Below are 16,006 nucleotides of genomic sequence, written 5' to 3' on the forward strand. Positions count from 1 at the left end.
TATTTCCCAAAACATTTCATTCTTCGGGGGGGGGGCGCTTCCCACAACTACTTGAAATTCTCTGTCTACACAATTTTACTTTCTGTTACTCTGTCAAAACAAAGATACTAGGCACCGATATGCCTCTTTTCAGCATATACTTTGGCAGAGCAGCGCATCAGTGTCAATATCTTCTTTGTTTTCAACAGTAGTACTGTGGATGATCGAGAAAAGTCTGTTCTGCCTTCTGGCTAATGTGCATTTTTACTGGCGATGTCCATAATGGTAGCCATTTTGTGAACATACATACCTTCATTCATTGGAGTTGTCCATCTAGGCTTTCATAAAACTTAAGCCATATGGAACCTATTTTACCCCTAGATTGTGACCACAATTTTCATTGCAAAACTCATGGATCCATTCCTTCTAGGACCCATTGGCCTTTATGGATGTTATACTGAATTTATTTTAAAACTGTAGTGTTTACTTCTGTTGAATTACACAATGTAGTGTGGCCCCAGTAAAGCAGACACAAATGATAATCTGCCAGCAGATAGCACGTTTAGTGGCCTTAAAGTTCCCTATGCCCCCTTTTTATTTATAAAAAAAAATAACCAGAAAGGTGGGGAGTTGGCAAGTTACAAAGCAAAATCTTTGCATCTGAACCCCAAATGAACCTTATAAGCTTTCTTTGAAAATAAAATTGATGGGTAGCTTTCCTGTTTTGCTGAAAACTAAAGGATCTGTTTTGTTTACAGGTGAGAAAATCAAGCAGAGACAAGGGCAATAAAAGGGTGAGGTATGGCTTGGCAGGGGCCTTTAGTGCAGTGACTTTGAAAAGTACAGATTCTTTTTGTCATGGAAATAGCAATTCTTTGATACTCCATATGCTGAGAAAATGCATATTTCCAAGACAATGAATAAATTGATATTAAACCTAACAAGTAAAAAGGGGAAAAATGCTCCTGAGGAAAAATTAGGGTCTATAGAACATAAAAGGAACATAACATGCAGGGCAGGAAATTTCTGGCATTAATTCAGGAAAGGTTCTGATGATTTTTTCCCCCATTGGTACATAATGTTGGATCAGTAGGAAAAGACAGAAGTAAAGGCACCATCCATTGCTCTGAAATGTCCTGCAATCAAAACTGTGAGATGTTGCTGAGGCGCAATAAAGCTCAGCTCCAAGTTGGCTTGCTTAAGAGTGATGACATGACCTCACACCAGTGTCTTCATCTGAGGACGTCTGCCACTAAAGCAAATGCAGGCTGCATCAAAGAAATCCAGAAGGAAAGTAGTTTCTATGAAAAATCAATTCAAGTCCTCCTTTGTGTCAGCATCTGGATTCACAGGGAGGGGAGTGAAGGACCATCCCCTCTCATCTGGCCACAGATGTATCCCCATGGTCATTTCTCCTTTGCCTACTGGAAACAGCAGAACCTTGTGGGCAGTCAAGTTGTTCTGTTCTCTTTTTGGTTTCACTGAATGCCAACCTTGTGGAAGGTATTCCATGAGGTCAATGTTCTTACCAGACACCTCCAGTGCATCTGCCGGGGGAGGGGGGAGAGTTAGGGATGACAGCCCAATAAAGCAGTGTTGCAGCTTTTCAAATCAAATGCTGCCCCTTTTCCATCTTGTGATCCTGCACATACAAGATGTGGGGTGACACCGCTTTTGCCATTCTTATAAAAGCACCTGAATCTTTCAGAATGCCACTGCCTGTCTTCCACCAAGATATCAGTCTTTACTTCCACCAGTGTTGAAGAGAACTGCTGCTGCCTCCCAGCGTCATGGGAGTGGCAGTGGTGATGCCAAGCAAGCAAGCAAGCAAGCACGCAGGGTGGGGGTGGGGTGGGTGGGGGAGCAAGCAACAGGGACTTTTCCTTGTCCTTTGCAGTTGCAACCCTACCCTCCTATGTGGGCACAATTTGGTTGACCTCGTTTTTGAGACACAGCAAAGGGACAGCTGTCGTCCAGTGGAAGGCAAGAAAAGCCCAAGCTAAGGGTGTGGGGAAAGAGCCCTTTGTTTCCAACGCAGGGATTGCAGCCAGCACCTTGAAAGGGCTCTAGGATTCGAGCGGACGTCCAGGAGCTGTGCAATAGAGCGGCCTTAGAGCATAGATAATAACAGAGGAGGAAGGGACCTTGGAGGTCTTCTACTCAACCCACTGCTCGAGCAGGGGACCCTCCCTATGCCATTTCGATTGTCCAGTCTCTTTTTGAAAGCCTCCAGCGATTGTGATAAGCCTCCAGCGAAGCTTAAGGGCCTGAAGAGCCGGAAAAGAGGAGCGCCGCGTCAAGAGCAGGACGTAGCTGATAGCGGGAGAAATCCCCGTCCGGCTCCTCGGGAGGAAGAGGGCGCAGAGTGGGTCGCCTCCGCTTCTCCTTTCTGGCTTGGGAATGTTTTCCTTTGGTGACCCGCTTGACCGCTCCTCCCGGCCGTCGCCCGCGGGCGGCGGTGCCGTGCGTCAGTCCTGTGAAAGCTCAGCTTGCGCGCGGGGCCGCTCCCGTGACGTTGCCGTTCCCGCTCGCCGCATCTTGCTGGCTGCGCCTCTCCGACCTCTCAAGCGCGCCCATTTGGCCGAGGCGGAAGGCGAACACCTGGCCCGAGCCCTTTCGTCATCCGCGCGCTTTCGCTCCCAGCCGAGGCTGTGGACTTAGCCCGGGAGAGGCTTCTCTGAGGGACCGGAGGGAAGGACGCATGCCCGGAGTTTGCCGCGGAGGGAAGGCGTCTTGCCATGCGAAGGGCTTCCCCGCTCTTGAGAGGAAGCGAGCCGGCCCGGTAAATATGGTCAGTCATGTCGTGGCTGGCTTGGTGGCTGGATGAACTCCAGCGGTTCTCGCTGCTCTCCTTGTTTACAGCCGCTTTGGCCGTCCTGACCGTCTACCTGGTGCAATATGGCCTGAGCGTCCTGCGGCAAGGCGGTGGGAAGCCGACTCCCCGGCCGTCGCGCCCAGGACTCCTGCAAGAGGACGAGGGGGGCTCCCTTTTCACCTGGCTGCTGTCCCTGAATAGCTGGAAGAGCGAGTGGCAGAAAGCCTGGATCGCAGCGCTGAACAAGGAAGCCGGATTGCGGGAGGTGAGTGAATAGCCGGACCCCAGTCCAGCAAGGTTGGGGTTTTTTTGTTTTTGGGTTTTTTTTTTTTAATTTGTGATGAGACGTCCGTGAGCTCCAACTAACTTCGGTACTTTTAGCCAGGAGTTTTTCGCATCAGATATAACTAACCCACGGGGGTAAAACTAGAACGCAAAGCTCAAGCAGCGCTTGTACTGGGGACCTTCTACTGCTAAAAAATGTGTCTTGATTAGGCGTGTAAAAGGTTTGCACTGACCTGTAGGGTTTTGTCTTGTTATGCAATCCTGTTGTGTGTGGGAATGTGGCTAAAAAAAAAAATCAACAGAACCTGCTTAGTAATGGTTCGATCCTAAACGGAAATTATCTTGGATTCAATGGGGGGGGGTCTCTTTCAGGGGAAAAGGTGATAGACACTCTTCTTCCCTAGCCCTTAAAAGTACAGGTAGTCCTTGATTTACAACAGTTCATTTAGTAACTGTTCAAAGTTACAATGGCACTGAAAAAAATGGCTTATGACCATTTTTCACACTTATAACCATCACAGCATCCCCATGGTCACGTGATCAAAATTCAGATACTTGGCAATTGGTTCATATTTATGACGGTTGTAGTGTCCTGGGGTCATGTTATCAGCTTTTGCAACCTTCTGACAAGCAAAGTCAGTGGGGAAGCCAGATTCACCCTGTTACTAATTTAACAACTGCAATGATTCATTTAACAACTGTTGCAAGAAAGTTGTAAAATGGAGTGAAACTCACTCAATGTTTCAATTAACAACATAAATGTTGGGCTCAATTGTGGTCATAACTCGAGGACTACCTGTATTTGCAGGTATAGTCATGGTGACTCCTTCCTAAATTTCTAGAAAGTAATAGTTAATAGGATAAAATGATCATTAATTTTCCCCTGCTTATTTTTGAGGAATGGCTGAGAGAATTCATTTATCCTACTTAATGTGACTTTCCAGCCTGCTATTGTGTGTGTTCCAGTAATAACTTTTAAAATGGAAAATTAAACAGTAATTTGGGGAAGAGGGTCAAAGAGTAGGAAACAAACTTACTGTAGAAACTCTGATAGGAAATTAACAATACCTTGCATGCGTACATCCTTTCCAAGAAAACAACTGCATCCTCTTCATTTTAGCTCACTGCTTGGCAGACAGTGTTTCTACTTCCTCACTCAGCCTTCCAAATTCAAAACAATGTTGTCATTGCAAAACTGCATTTGTTTTTGCTGCTTTGCCACCATAACAAACAAGCCTTGGAATAAAGGGAACACAGTCCATCACAAAGCACATGCCACAGATGTTACGTTCTTTATTATTGTATTTGGCAATATAGATGACACCTGAGTTCTGTTCTCCACTAGATATTTAAATAAGGTGAACATATTTGTTCCCTCTCCCCTTCATGTTGTTTTCCACTAAAATTATTTCTTATATTTAAACACATTTGGAAATGTAAAGAATAGAGAGCTTGCAGTCATAAATATATTAACTCATTTTATTGCTAAACAACCAAGGGTTTTGTGATGAACATTTATATTTAGTATAGCCTAATTTTATGTACAGAATACCACAGTCTGTGAAATTAGGCCTGACTGTATAATAGGAAAATAGTTCTCTGTGCCTGACTGCCTTTTGTCAGGAACACGTTCAAAACACAAATCATTTGGTTTGGCCTCTTAAACTTGATGCCAAAAAAGGTGGGTGGGCAGCCCATGAAGTTACTTAAGGATTGATTTAAATAAAGATGAGGGGCTGAACAGCTTTTTCCAATCTGACACTTTCCAGATTGGACCCAACTCCCATTATCCTTAGTCCACATATCCAGCTACAGGGCTAGTGATGGAAGGATAATCAAATACACTGAATGAATAAAATTGTATGTAGCAGCAACTTCTGAACAAGCTTGATGTTTTGGGCCTTATATTATAACCCTATATAATATTGTCCAACTGGAGGTCATAGTATGATAATATGACAATGAGCAGAGCTTACTCATGTACTCATTCTAAGATAATCAGTATTCATTGTGGAACATGTCCTGGATTCACACATCACATTAAACCTCTATGCAATTTGTTTCTGAACCAAGGCACTGTAATATATAAATTTTGATTTATGGTTTAGTAAATGAATGGAGCTATTTATTTGTAGCTTACAGGTAGTCCTTGACTTACAATCATTCCTTTAGTGACCATTTGAAGTTACACCAGGAAAAAAGTGATTTATGACTGTTTACACTTATGACAGTTGCAGCATTCACATGATCACTTAATCATAATTTGAGTGCTTGACAACTGACATGTATTTATGACAGTTGCACTGTTCCAGGGTCATGTGATCACAATTTGCAACCTTCCCAGCTGACTTCCAACAAGCAAAGTCAAAGGCAGAAGCCAAATTCACTTAATGACCATATGATTCACTTAGCTGCAGTGATTCACTTAACAACTGTGACAAAAAGATCATAAAATGGGACAAAACTCATTTAACAACTGCCTTGCTGAACAATTGAAATTTTGGGCTCAATTGTAGCCTTAAAACCTCAATTGTATTCAATGAAACATAATTAAATGATGGTTTAGTGCATTTTGTGAAGCAATCAATGTTTAAATGAAGATGAAAAATTATTGCATTTATTTTAGGGATTATGCCATATTTAATGTCTTTTATAGCATACAGTTACATCTCAAAGCAGATTATAACAAAATATTAAATACAATAATATAAAATTAAATTAAAAGGAAGTACATAATCATTAAAGAGGTGAGGGAAAGAACAAAGGAAAGGAAAACCAAAATAAGTTCATACTAACAAGACCTAGGTGAAGAGCGAGACCTCCAGAAGGGAGCTAAAGATACTATATAAACAAGCCTATTATAATACACTATAGTTCTTGTATTGAGAAAACCAGCCAGAAGTAGGATTTTTATAGGTCCATAGGGATTTTTATACTTAAATTTGATGGCAAAATTGAACATGGACATCCAGCATACCACAGAAAAGGTTTCTTAAGAGTAAATGCAAATATATTTAAACCGGATTAACAAATTGCAGTTAGTTAATTCCCAGTTATTTATTCCCATGGAAGTTTGAAACCAAACAGATATTTACCCCACCTTATTTTGGTTCACATGATTTAATTCCTGCGGGTACTGTTGCTTTTTCATAATATTCTTTAATCTAGTGCACCTACCATAGGTAGCACAATAAAGAACTAAGAGTGTACACTCAAAACTTATTTTTAAAACTCTGTGAATCAACACTGATGATAAGAATGATTTGAATTAATTTCACTAAGCAATAGACTGGCAACATAGTGCAGGTGGTTACCAGGGCCTCCCATAATTAAATACATTAGCAAAACTTTGAAATAGCAGAAGTCTTGATTTATAATGAAGCAGCATTTAATTGAAGATTGGGTTCTTAACTTTATTCCTCAGCATCACAGGCTAAAATCTACATAACATGACATTCTTCTATATAAATTGTTGTAATTTGGCAAAAGCTCAAGGGAAATTGAGGGTTTGCACAGAAAGTACATTGCCATGCATCTTGTTAATATATTATTTCAAGCACAATTTTCACTAGTTTAGACTTCTCCAGTGTTTGCTGTTTCACTTTTTCAATTTCAGTAATGTTTAGGCCTTTTTAATAGCTTTGGATATGTCACTTTTTCTCTTTCTTCCTATCTCTTCCAGAACACCTGCTTGTTTACATTTGATGAAGATGCAGCTCATCAGGATCAAGAGCTTGGAGTACAAGGAATAATAAATGTAGTAAAATCTGCTGAAGAAAAGGTGAGGGTTTTTTTTCTTGACATTCCTTAATTTATAAGGTGGAGCCCCATGTATAAAACTGGTCAGCTGCTTATGTATTTCCTTACCATGAGAGCCGATGCATGCACAGGAAAAGGGGAAAATATTTCAAACTGAGGTGGGCATGCCCTCAAAAACTTCAATTTATGTCGTTAGTTGTTTGCTGTTCTGCACTGTTAGGTATATATAATCTATGGATTGTTATCTATGGTATATTAATCCTTACACAAAAAGTGTTTATTAGGTATTAATGCTTAGTAGTAAAGTATTAATAAGGGTAGATTCAGTGGATTGACATTTAGCTGTACAGTAGAATAGTTATAGTGTATCGAAAAAAAGAGTTGCATAGAATTGGCAAAATAATAAAATGGATACATTAAAAATTCTTTCTTTAATAAATTTGCTGGTAATTTGGATGCATGGCAGAATCCAATCTAAACGAATTATATGATTTAACTGATTATACATGTTTTGAGTTGTTTGCAGATAATAGTTTTCAGCTTACTATTTTTTCACATTAAAAAAGTAGGCCAAGAATACTGGTTTACCAGTGTCCCATAAAAAGCAGAGATAATTATTTAGTCTTTCTGACATAAAAATAATTCTTATAATATAAAATGAAAGTATAGTTATGAATAAATAGAATATAAGGGGCATTATGGAGTAAATACAGAAGTACAGTCTATTCCTATGTAAATAAGAGTAGGGCAAGATCAGTTGGCAAACAAACCTTTGTATTTATATACTTCTTTATGTAAAATGTTTTACTTTCCTTGGATTGTGGCACACCTTAAGCAAAGTTCATATTGCTTTGATTACTTTATTAAATACATATTTTCTATCTAGAATTGGGCATGCATTTATGTTAATAATTGATTTTTAAAAATCATCGCAGACTACAAATCAAAAGGTTAGTAATTATTGCTACATTTTATGCCCCTAGTGATACCCCCAGCTAGCTCTCTGTGAGTCTTTACAAATAAGCAAAATATGTTAAAAATCATTTAAACATGTTAACATATTGTTTTCTTGATAATCAGAAATTTAGACTAAACATGAAGTTAGGAATATGGGGCAGGATTTGATAATTAGGGAAGAATACATAGACTTACTCTGGTTTGAAAACGACATTATGTCTGATTATTCAACTTCTCATTTGACCTGTACTGTCTGTTTTTCTAAAACAATAGAAGCATTAATTTCCAGAAAATATAAACACTGACAAGTTCCTTAGTGCTTCTATTATAATCTATTAATAAAACTTTAGAATTGTTCCAAGGTTGGAAAAAACCTGTATTTCATGTATTGAGAAATAGTTAATTGTGCATTTGTTTCCTCCTTTAAAGTTTAACCTGAAACCTGTATTTCCTACTAGATATCATAATGTATTCAAACTTGCCATTCCTCCCACATTCCATTTTAAGAATATAGCTATCATATAGGGTAAAGTTTCAAGATCAAAGAAGCCTATATTCTTCCTCTCCCACCCCCTTTCTTTTCTTTAACATCCACCCAAAACTTGTTCAGTATTACTATACATGAAATTTTGGTTTCTTGCAAATGGTTACTTGTGAATTTTAGTTATGGAAGGACATGGCTTTGAAACTGGCAGCGCAATCAACAGTCACTCCTTTGTCAACCATCAATAGCTTTACTTAGCTTTCTATGGGTAGTTACAATATCTCTTCCACAAAGCTGATTTCCACTTGAGCAGCAACTGGCAATAGCAGTCAATTATGTTCTGATTTAAATCACTTTCTAATAGCAGCAGAGTAACTCAAGTTTCTGATTAAAGTCCAAAAGGGTTAAGAGGACAAAGGTAAGCAAGAAAATCATTTATCTGATTAGCGTACAATGGTATGTTTTTAAAGCACTTAGTCTGGTATGGTATGAGTTATATTCAGCCTCTAGTTATTTCTAGTTCTTTTCCCCAGCTTGTTTTTGCAATCTTTTAAACTGTGTAGAAGTAGTCTATACTTCTTAATTCTCTTGTTCTAAGCTTTATAAGCTAGGTTAATCAATTTACACAGCTAAAATATGGTTTACTGCATACATGTTGCATAAGTATGGATAACATTTAAATGCTAATTCTTTGCTGCCATCTAGTGGTAGTCCAGATTTTTGAGCAGCTTAGAATTTAAACTGATTCAGACAACCTTATTGTCAGGATTGTGCCTTCATCAGTTGGAGGTGAATGTAGAGGAAGAAAGAATTTGACAGCATTGAGGAAGAAATAAAGTTTTCATGACAATCCTGGTATTTAAGAAGAATTGTAGATTTTATTCCATTTAGGCTCCCATAAGTGCTGTACATCTTTCAGGTTGTTCCTAATTATTAGGACCAAGGAACACTTGAAAGCTGCATATTTTATACTTACCTAAATAGGTTTCCAGCCTTCAGAAAAAAGAAAAGAAAAGAAAAAGTGTGTATATGTAATTTTTAGGTGAAGAGCAGCCTAAAAGGGAATATTGTAAATAGAGCTTGTGAACTCTCTGTTCACTGCATTTAAAATTGAGTACTGTAAGCTATTTTGGAAAGCATTGTGAGTTACTCTAATTGAAATGGGTTTTGTTTTCAATTTTGCCTTGGCAAACTAATAGCAATGGAATTTAAATTTGAAACATGGTACGAATAAACAATATAATCAAATAAATGTTTAGTTTGTATGCTAACCATAATATATACATTTCTATATATTTTATTGTATATGTAGTAGAAAAAAAACCACTCTTAGTAGCCAATATGCATAGAAGTGTGCAGATTTCCCCCCCCTTTTTTTTCTTCTTAAAAATTGCTTGCTCTACTTACTTGTGAAAGGTCAAACAAAGTTTTGATTGCATTGGTAATCCAACTGCTAAATAGGAATTTGATTCTGAAATCTATCTATACAGTATTAAAACAAAAGTCTTCATGACTTTTAGCTGGACAAAATAACGCATCATAAGGCAACAATTTTTGGACCAAGGTACCTCAAATAGGTAACTTATAGAATGCATCCAAAATCTAAAACCCATGACTCCCGAGGGAATGGGATTTGGGGAAATCATGGCTGCTTCAGTGCTACTGGCTGCTGCTGTGGTCATGTGATCATTTTCAGTATTCTGTGACTATTTCTCAGTCAGTCTCACAATCCCTCCCTCCCTCACCCAGCAGTAGTCACTCACACCCATCAATGTCCTCTGCATGCTTTTCCCAACCTATACCATTCCTGACCAGCACTTCCATGTGTCCCTTTGCTTTCTTTATCACTCAGCAACGGTTTACCTGCCTTGGACCTTAGCATCTTCCTGCTGGCCTCCCCACTGACTTTCTCCTTGCAGCCTTACTACAAACAAAATAAATGGAGAAGCCAGCAGAAAGTCAGAATCATTTCCACTCCCTATTTGCCCACTATTTCTGTTTCTCTGTTTAAGTAAGGAAATAACTCTGAAACATTGATTCAAGAGGGCAAGGGTTGTCTAGTTGGTATGAAATTAACAAAGGACTGACTCCTTCATGGGTTACTTTCCCTTGTTACACAAATTTGTGTCCAATCACACTTGGCCAATAAAGAATTCTATTCTATTCTATTCTATTCTATTCTATTCTATTCTATTCTATTCTATTCTATTCTATTCCATTCCATTCCATTCCATTCCATTCCATATTCCATATTCCATATTCCATATTCCATATTCCATTCTATTAACAAACAGTAAATTATTTACAAAGTGCTGCCTGAATGTTTCTGTGTCAAAAACCAGACAGTCACACTGTCCATATTTGAAGCAAAAATGATACCAAGTGGTTAATACGTATCAGTAGACAAACTTGTTCTCAAAGAAGAAGATACCTTGAGACTGAGAAGCAGAAGTGCTGTATGAGATTACAGTAGTCTGATATTAACACTTTCAAAGGTTGTGGGAAAGGGCTTTCTTCCAGGCTCCCAGATAAACCTAAAGATACCTTTTGGTACCCTTAAGCAGAAGCAGATAAAAACGATAGGATTTTTCTATGATTGCTTGATAGTCCTTAAATGCCTAAACCTTAAATTCCTAAATAATAAGTAAAATATTTGTACCTTTTAAGAGAAAAATAAACATCCTGATCTGATAAATTTGGTACAAAACCCTCTGCACTGCATATAGAGTTCTATAGTGTTGGAATGGGATATATAGATGTTGGGTTGGGGAAAGGGCAGTGCAGTGCAGGCTAAAATTTAGGTATATCTTTATCAAATATAATTAAGTATTCCCTAACAGAGGGAATATCCATATGGTAGAATTAATAGGGAGTTTTAGGAGGAGGAAGGTGAAAAAAGCAACCTCCTTTCTTAATGTAGCAGTAATGCAATCATTTTCATATCCAAGACCTAAACATGTAGACAGAGTCTAAATTTAAATAATTTAGATAAGAAACATGAAAAATAATAGCCCCCTCCTCACCAGCCTGCCACTGAACTCCTTCACATACTGCACAAAAGTTTCTATTTTAAACTATTTGGAGCCCAAGTGGGAAGATTTCCTTGGAAGGGTGGGAAGGTTTCAGTCCTGTTATGATGTTACTCAATCCTCTGCAATATCACTCAAATGATACTGATTTTGAGATACCAACATCCATGCAGTTATATGTGATTTGGCTTTTATATGAGACAGGATCCTGTTAATGCAACATTCTGATTTGTGTGGAATGGATATATATACATGCTGTACATATACAGCTGTAAAGGCAAGTACTTTATTTCTTCAGTTTATCATATTGATGCAGCTATCTACAACATTTTTTGAGAATGCTCTGGATAACAAAGCTTGAAAAATGATCTTACAACATTTCATTACAGGTTCCTGCTAGCTTCTTTTAGTTTGTTTGTAAAATAATAGCAATAGAATTACATCAATGAGCTTTGTTTCCCATGGACAAGATTATATACAAGCTTAATTCACCTAAGAGACAAAAAATAACCTACTTTTCTGGACCAATGCAACTGCCAAAATATGAATTCTGATGTCAAAAAATGGCTATCACTTTAACATTCAAATAAATGCTCAGGATGCTTTCTCCATAAATACAGCTGATAATAAAACTATATTTTATTATTTTAGGTGGTTTCCTGTAATGTAATTGGAAATTCCTTCCATTTTCTTGTCAGTGTATCTCAAACTGCACCTCTTACTGGAGAATGTCAGTCTTACAGTGTAAAACTATCTCCACTTCATTTGCAGGTAATGTTTTGAATGTAAATGAACAAATCTTGTAGTACATCTTACATATGTATTTAGTCACCTTGTACATTCTTGTAAGTCAAGGTACATAACTTCTTCTGGCAGGGGACATATCTAGTCTTTATGTGATTTGTAGGGGGAGCACTTCTTAAAAATAGTATGGTCTGGATGAAAATTAAATTTGATCTAATTTTATATTTACCAGTACATTGGATTAATATAGTTGATATTTTTATAAACTAGTGACCTATTAATAATTTCTATCTTATTTTTATTAAAAATTATTATTTTAAACATATTTTTTTTTATTACAAAAGTTTTACAATTACATTTTCACCCCATTTCCCGCCCCATCCCACCCCCACCCCCCACCCTAACCCCCCCCAAGCCCCCCTAACCCTCCCCCCTGACTTCCACAAAATATAATCCCATCAAAATCCCCTTTTTATAAAACTTGAACCCCTCAAACCCCCTTAAAAAATTTTTTTATCTTCACAGTATTCATACATTTCTATTTTTATATAATACTTTCAATGAAAAGCTATTTGATACTTCCTAACTTGATATTTGTTCTGCACGTAATCTATCCATTTTTTCCATTCCCATTCATAAGTCTCTTGTGAGCGATCTTTTAAATATGCTGAGATCTTCGCCATCTCCGCAAAACTGGCCATCTTCAAAGTCCATTCTTCAATAGTGGGTAAAGCTTCATTTTTCCAATATTTACCTATCAATAATCTCGCTGCTGTTATCATGTACAATATCAACTTAATTTCATCCAGTGTAAAACCCTTTACTATACCCAATAAAAACAATTGTGGAGAAAATGGAATTTTTTTCTTCAAAACATTCTGCATAACCCACCATATTTTTATCCAAAAAGCCTTAACTTTCTTACAATTCCACCGAACATGATAATATGTAGCATCTAAACAATCACATCTCCAACATTTTGGCTGAACATTAGGATACATACAGGATAATTTCTTGGGATCTAAATGCCATCTGTAAAACATCTTATAAAAATTTTCCCTCAAATTCTGCGATTGTGTAAATTTAACATTCTGAACCCATATTTTCTCCCATGTTTCCAACATTACTGGTTCTGCAAAATTCTGTGCCCATTTAATCATACAATCTTTAACCAATTCAGTTTCTGAATCCCTTTCTAACAAAACATTATATAGCCTTTTGATATGCATTGGACCTTTCTCTTTTATATGTCTAACCAACTCTTCCTCATGCAACATAATACCAGTTTTTTGGTCCTCTTTCCATCTCAGTTGAAGTTGATTATATTGTAACCAGGTTAGATTAATCCCTTCACCCAACAGTGTCTCTAATGTCTTCAGTTGCCATCTGCCCGCATCTGTAAAAAGAACCTCTTTATATAAACCCCCCCCCCGAGTGACATTATATTTGTATTCCACATAATATGACCAAGATCCAGCCATAACGGTATTTTATAATCCCATTTGAGTCGGTGCTTCTTCCATACTCTCATCAGAGAATCTCTAAGTATATGGCTTTTAAATACTTTATCCACTTTGTTTTCATAAAATAAGTAAGCGTGCCAACCAAATTCGAGATCGAAACTTTCTATATTCAATATTCCAGTCTTTTTCCTTCCAAACCAATCACTTGCTTGAGTCAAAGCTGCTGCTTCATAATATAACTGTAGGTTTGGAAGTTTAAGACCTCCCCTTTCCGGAACATTCCGAAATATTTTAAACATATTTTGAAGGTCTCAGTTTATATATATAAGGCTTTCAGTGCTTTATTCAACCATAGGTGTCAGTTGTACGCTTCATGTAACTAGATTCCTCATGTTCAATATTGTTGTCAACCATAGACTCAGCCATTCCTTTTTTCCATATATTGTTCACTGGATTTACTGCACTTTGGTCCAGTTTGGATATTGTATTGAAAACCTACATGGAATCTCCTTATAATTCTGCTCTGCAATTAAGGAAACTGCATTTAATTGTAGTTTCCTGCTTGACCCAAATAAGGAAATATATTTAATGACTTTTAAACATTTCAATTTAGAAGCCAAATTTAAACTACAACTTCATATTATGATTTATTTAGAGACAAGTTCACCATTTTGGATATAATGGGAATATATGTTTAAGTAGCTTCTGATTTGTTCTATTGTTTGTATCAAGAGACGAGTGAAGCAGTTATAATATATGTGGACGTTGGTAGCTGGTGTATGTTTGGACTTAAAATCTTAGAGCCAGGAAACTTTATTTAAATTTTGAATTCCTAGACAGTAGTATAGACAGAAACAGAAACTTAAAACCTTTATATTTTATTGAGTACTTCATTTATAATTGGTGTAGGACAAACTGATCAGTAGATGCTTAGCATTTATATTTTAAATTTACTAAATTCTAATGTGTACCCATCAGAAATTATGTCAAAAATGTAAATGCTAAGCACCTATTAATCAGTTGTCCTACAGTAATTATGTAGTTTGTAGTTTTCCCAGTCTGGGGCTCTGGGGAAAGAGCCCCAGACTGGGGCTAGGATCAAACTCTCAGAATTTTGTGTCACCAACCAAAGATAGTCCAGTTTGTATGATCAATTATGAAAATTGAGAACTAACTGATCCGGAAGGTGGCCATAGTTCCCTGAACTGTGAATGTACTAGATTGCATTTTGATTACAGAGAGTGAACATACATAACTAGTCAACTTACTGTTCTTCAAGAGTTTTTAACTACATCTTGCATAATTGTTTACTATTGGAATTGCTGGGAATTGAGGCCCAAAGTATTGGGAGAGTATATCAGATTTTCTATCTGAATTTATATTCACATTAAAAATTTCAAAGAAGAAAGATTTTGTACCATAAGCTGAACTGCAACTTATATAAAACTGCAACTGGCACCTACTTAATTTTGCAAAATAGAAATAACAATCCTTAATAAACTGTCATTATCAACAGCTGAAACTTTCAGCAAAATCCGAAGAGGAAGACATCCAAATCAAGTGGTCTTTCATCTACTCCTCTGAAACAAATATTGAAGTCAAACCTACTAATGTGCAAAAAGTAAGTATATTGCCATTTTTTTATATGTAATTCAGTAGTGAAATGTAAAATTTGTTACTACCGGTTCTATGGGCGTAGCTTGGGGGGGGGTAGTGTGACTGGGTGGGCATGGCCAACTTTTTTTTTTTTTTACTTTTAAAAGCATTTTTTCTACAACCTTAAGAGGTTGCAGAAAAAAATGCTTTCAGGAGCCTCTGACGATCAGGCAACTCAGCTGGGATCGCCAGAGGCTTTAAAAGGCATTTTTTTTCCTACAAGCTCTTCGGCAGAAGAGATTGTAGGAAAAAAATGCTTTTAAAAGCCTCTGACGATCCCAGCTAAGCCACGCAATCATCAGAGGCTTTTTTTTTTTACTTTTAAAATAATTTTTTTGGCCGAAGAGGTTGTAGAAAAAATGCTTTTAAAAGTAAAAAAAAAAAGCCTCTGATGATCGCGTGGCTCAGCTGGGCATGTGGGGTGGGCAGGGATTTTTGCTACCGGTTCTCCGAACCACCTGCCACCATCGCTACCGGATCGGGTGATCCGGTCCGAACCGGGAGCATTTCACCCCTGATGTAACTGCAGCAGACTTAAATAAATAATATTTCTAAACATTTGCCTGCCCTTTCTCTAAACCACTAGCACCTTGATTCTACATTCCAAAGGAATGGCTTCTAATAAATATAATTAGGAACAAGGTATAAAGCTGCAGGTTCTGGCATACTAATGTGGATGTGACAGCTTTTTGAAGGGTTGACAATTATAGGCTGCTGTAAGTTTTTCAAGAGTAATTATATGCTGCTAGTTCTAAAAAATTGCAATAATAGTCTATAAAGCCTCTCAATATTTGTCACTGAGATAGACGACAACAGCAAACACAGGTATACAAAA

General features: G+C 37.4%; 1 protein-coding gene across 1 annotated transcript in view; it reads left to right on the forward strand.

Annotated features, from left to right (window-relative positions):
- Window positions 1-2,333: 2,333 nt before the first annotated feature.
- The window catches only part of C2CD2 (C2 calcium dependent domain containing 2), a 37,329-nt gene continuing 23,656 nt past the window's right edge, over window positions 2,334-16,006 (forward strand). The window contains exons 1-4 of the mRNA XM_070944275.1: window positions 2,334-3,059; window positions 6,762-6,860; window positions 11,960-12,079; window positions 15,032-15,136. Of these exons, the coding sequence (XP_070800376.1) occupies window positions 2,778-3,059; window positions 6,762-6,860; window positions 11,960-12,079; window positions 15,032-15,136 (606 nt within the window). The 5' untranslated portion in view covers window positions 2,334-2,777. The remainder of the gene's footprint in view (window positions 3,060-6,761; window positions 6,861-11,959; window positions 12,080-15,031; window positions 15,137-16,006) is intronic.

Source organism: Pituophis catenifer, unplaced genomic scaffold (assembly GCF_029215685.1).
Source record: "Pituophis catenifer annectens isolate HBS135680 unplaced genomic scaffold, rPitCat1.0.hap2 SCAF_4, whole genome shotgun sequence".
NCBI classification, from domain to species: Eukaryota; Metazoa; Chordata; class Lepidosauria; order Squamata; family Colubridae; genus Pituophis; species Pituophis catenifer.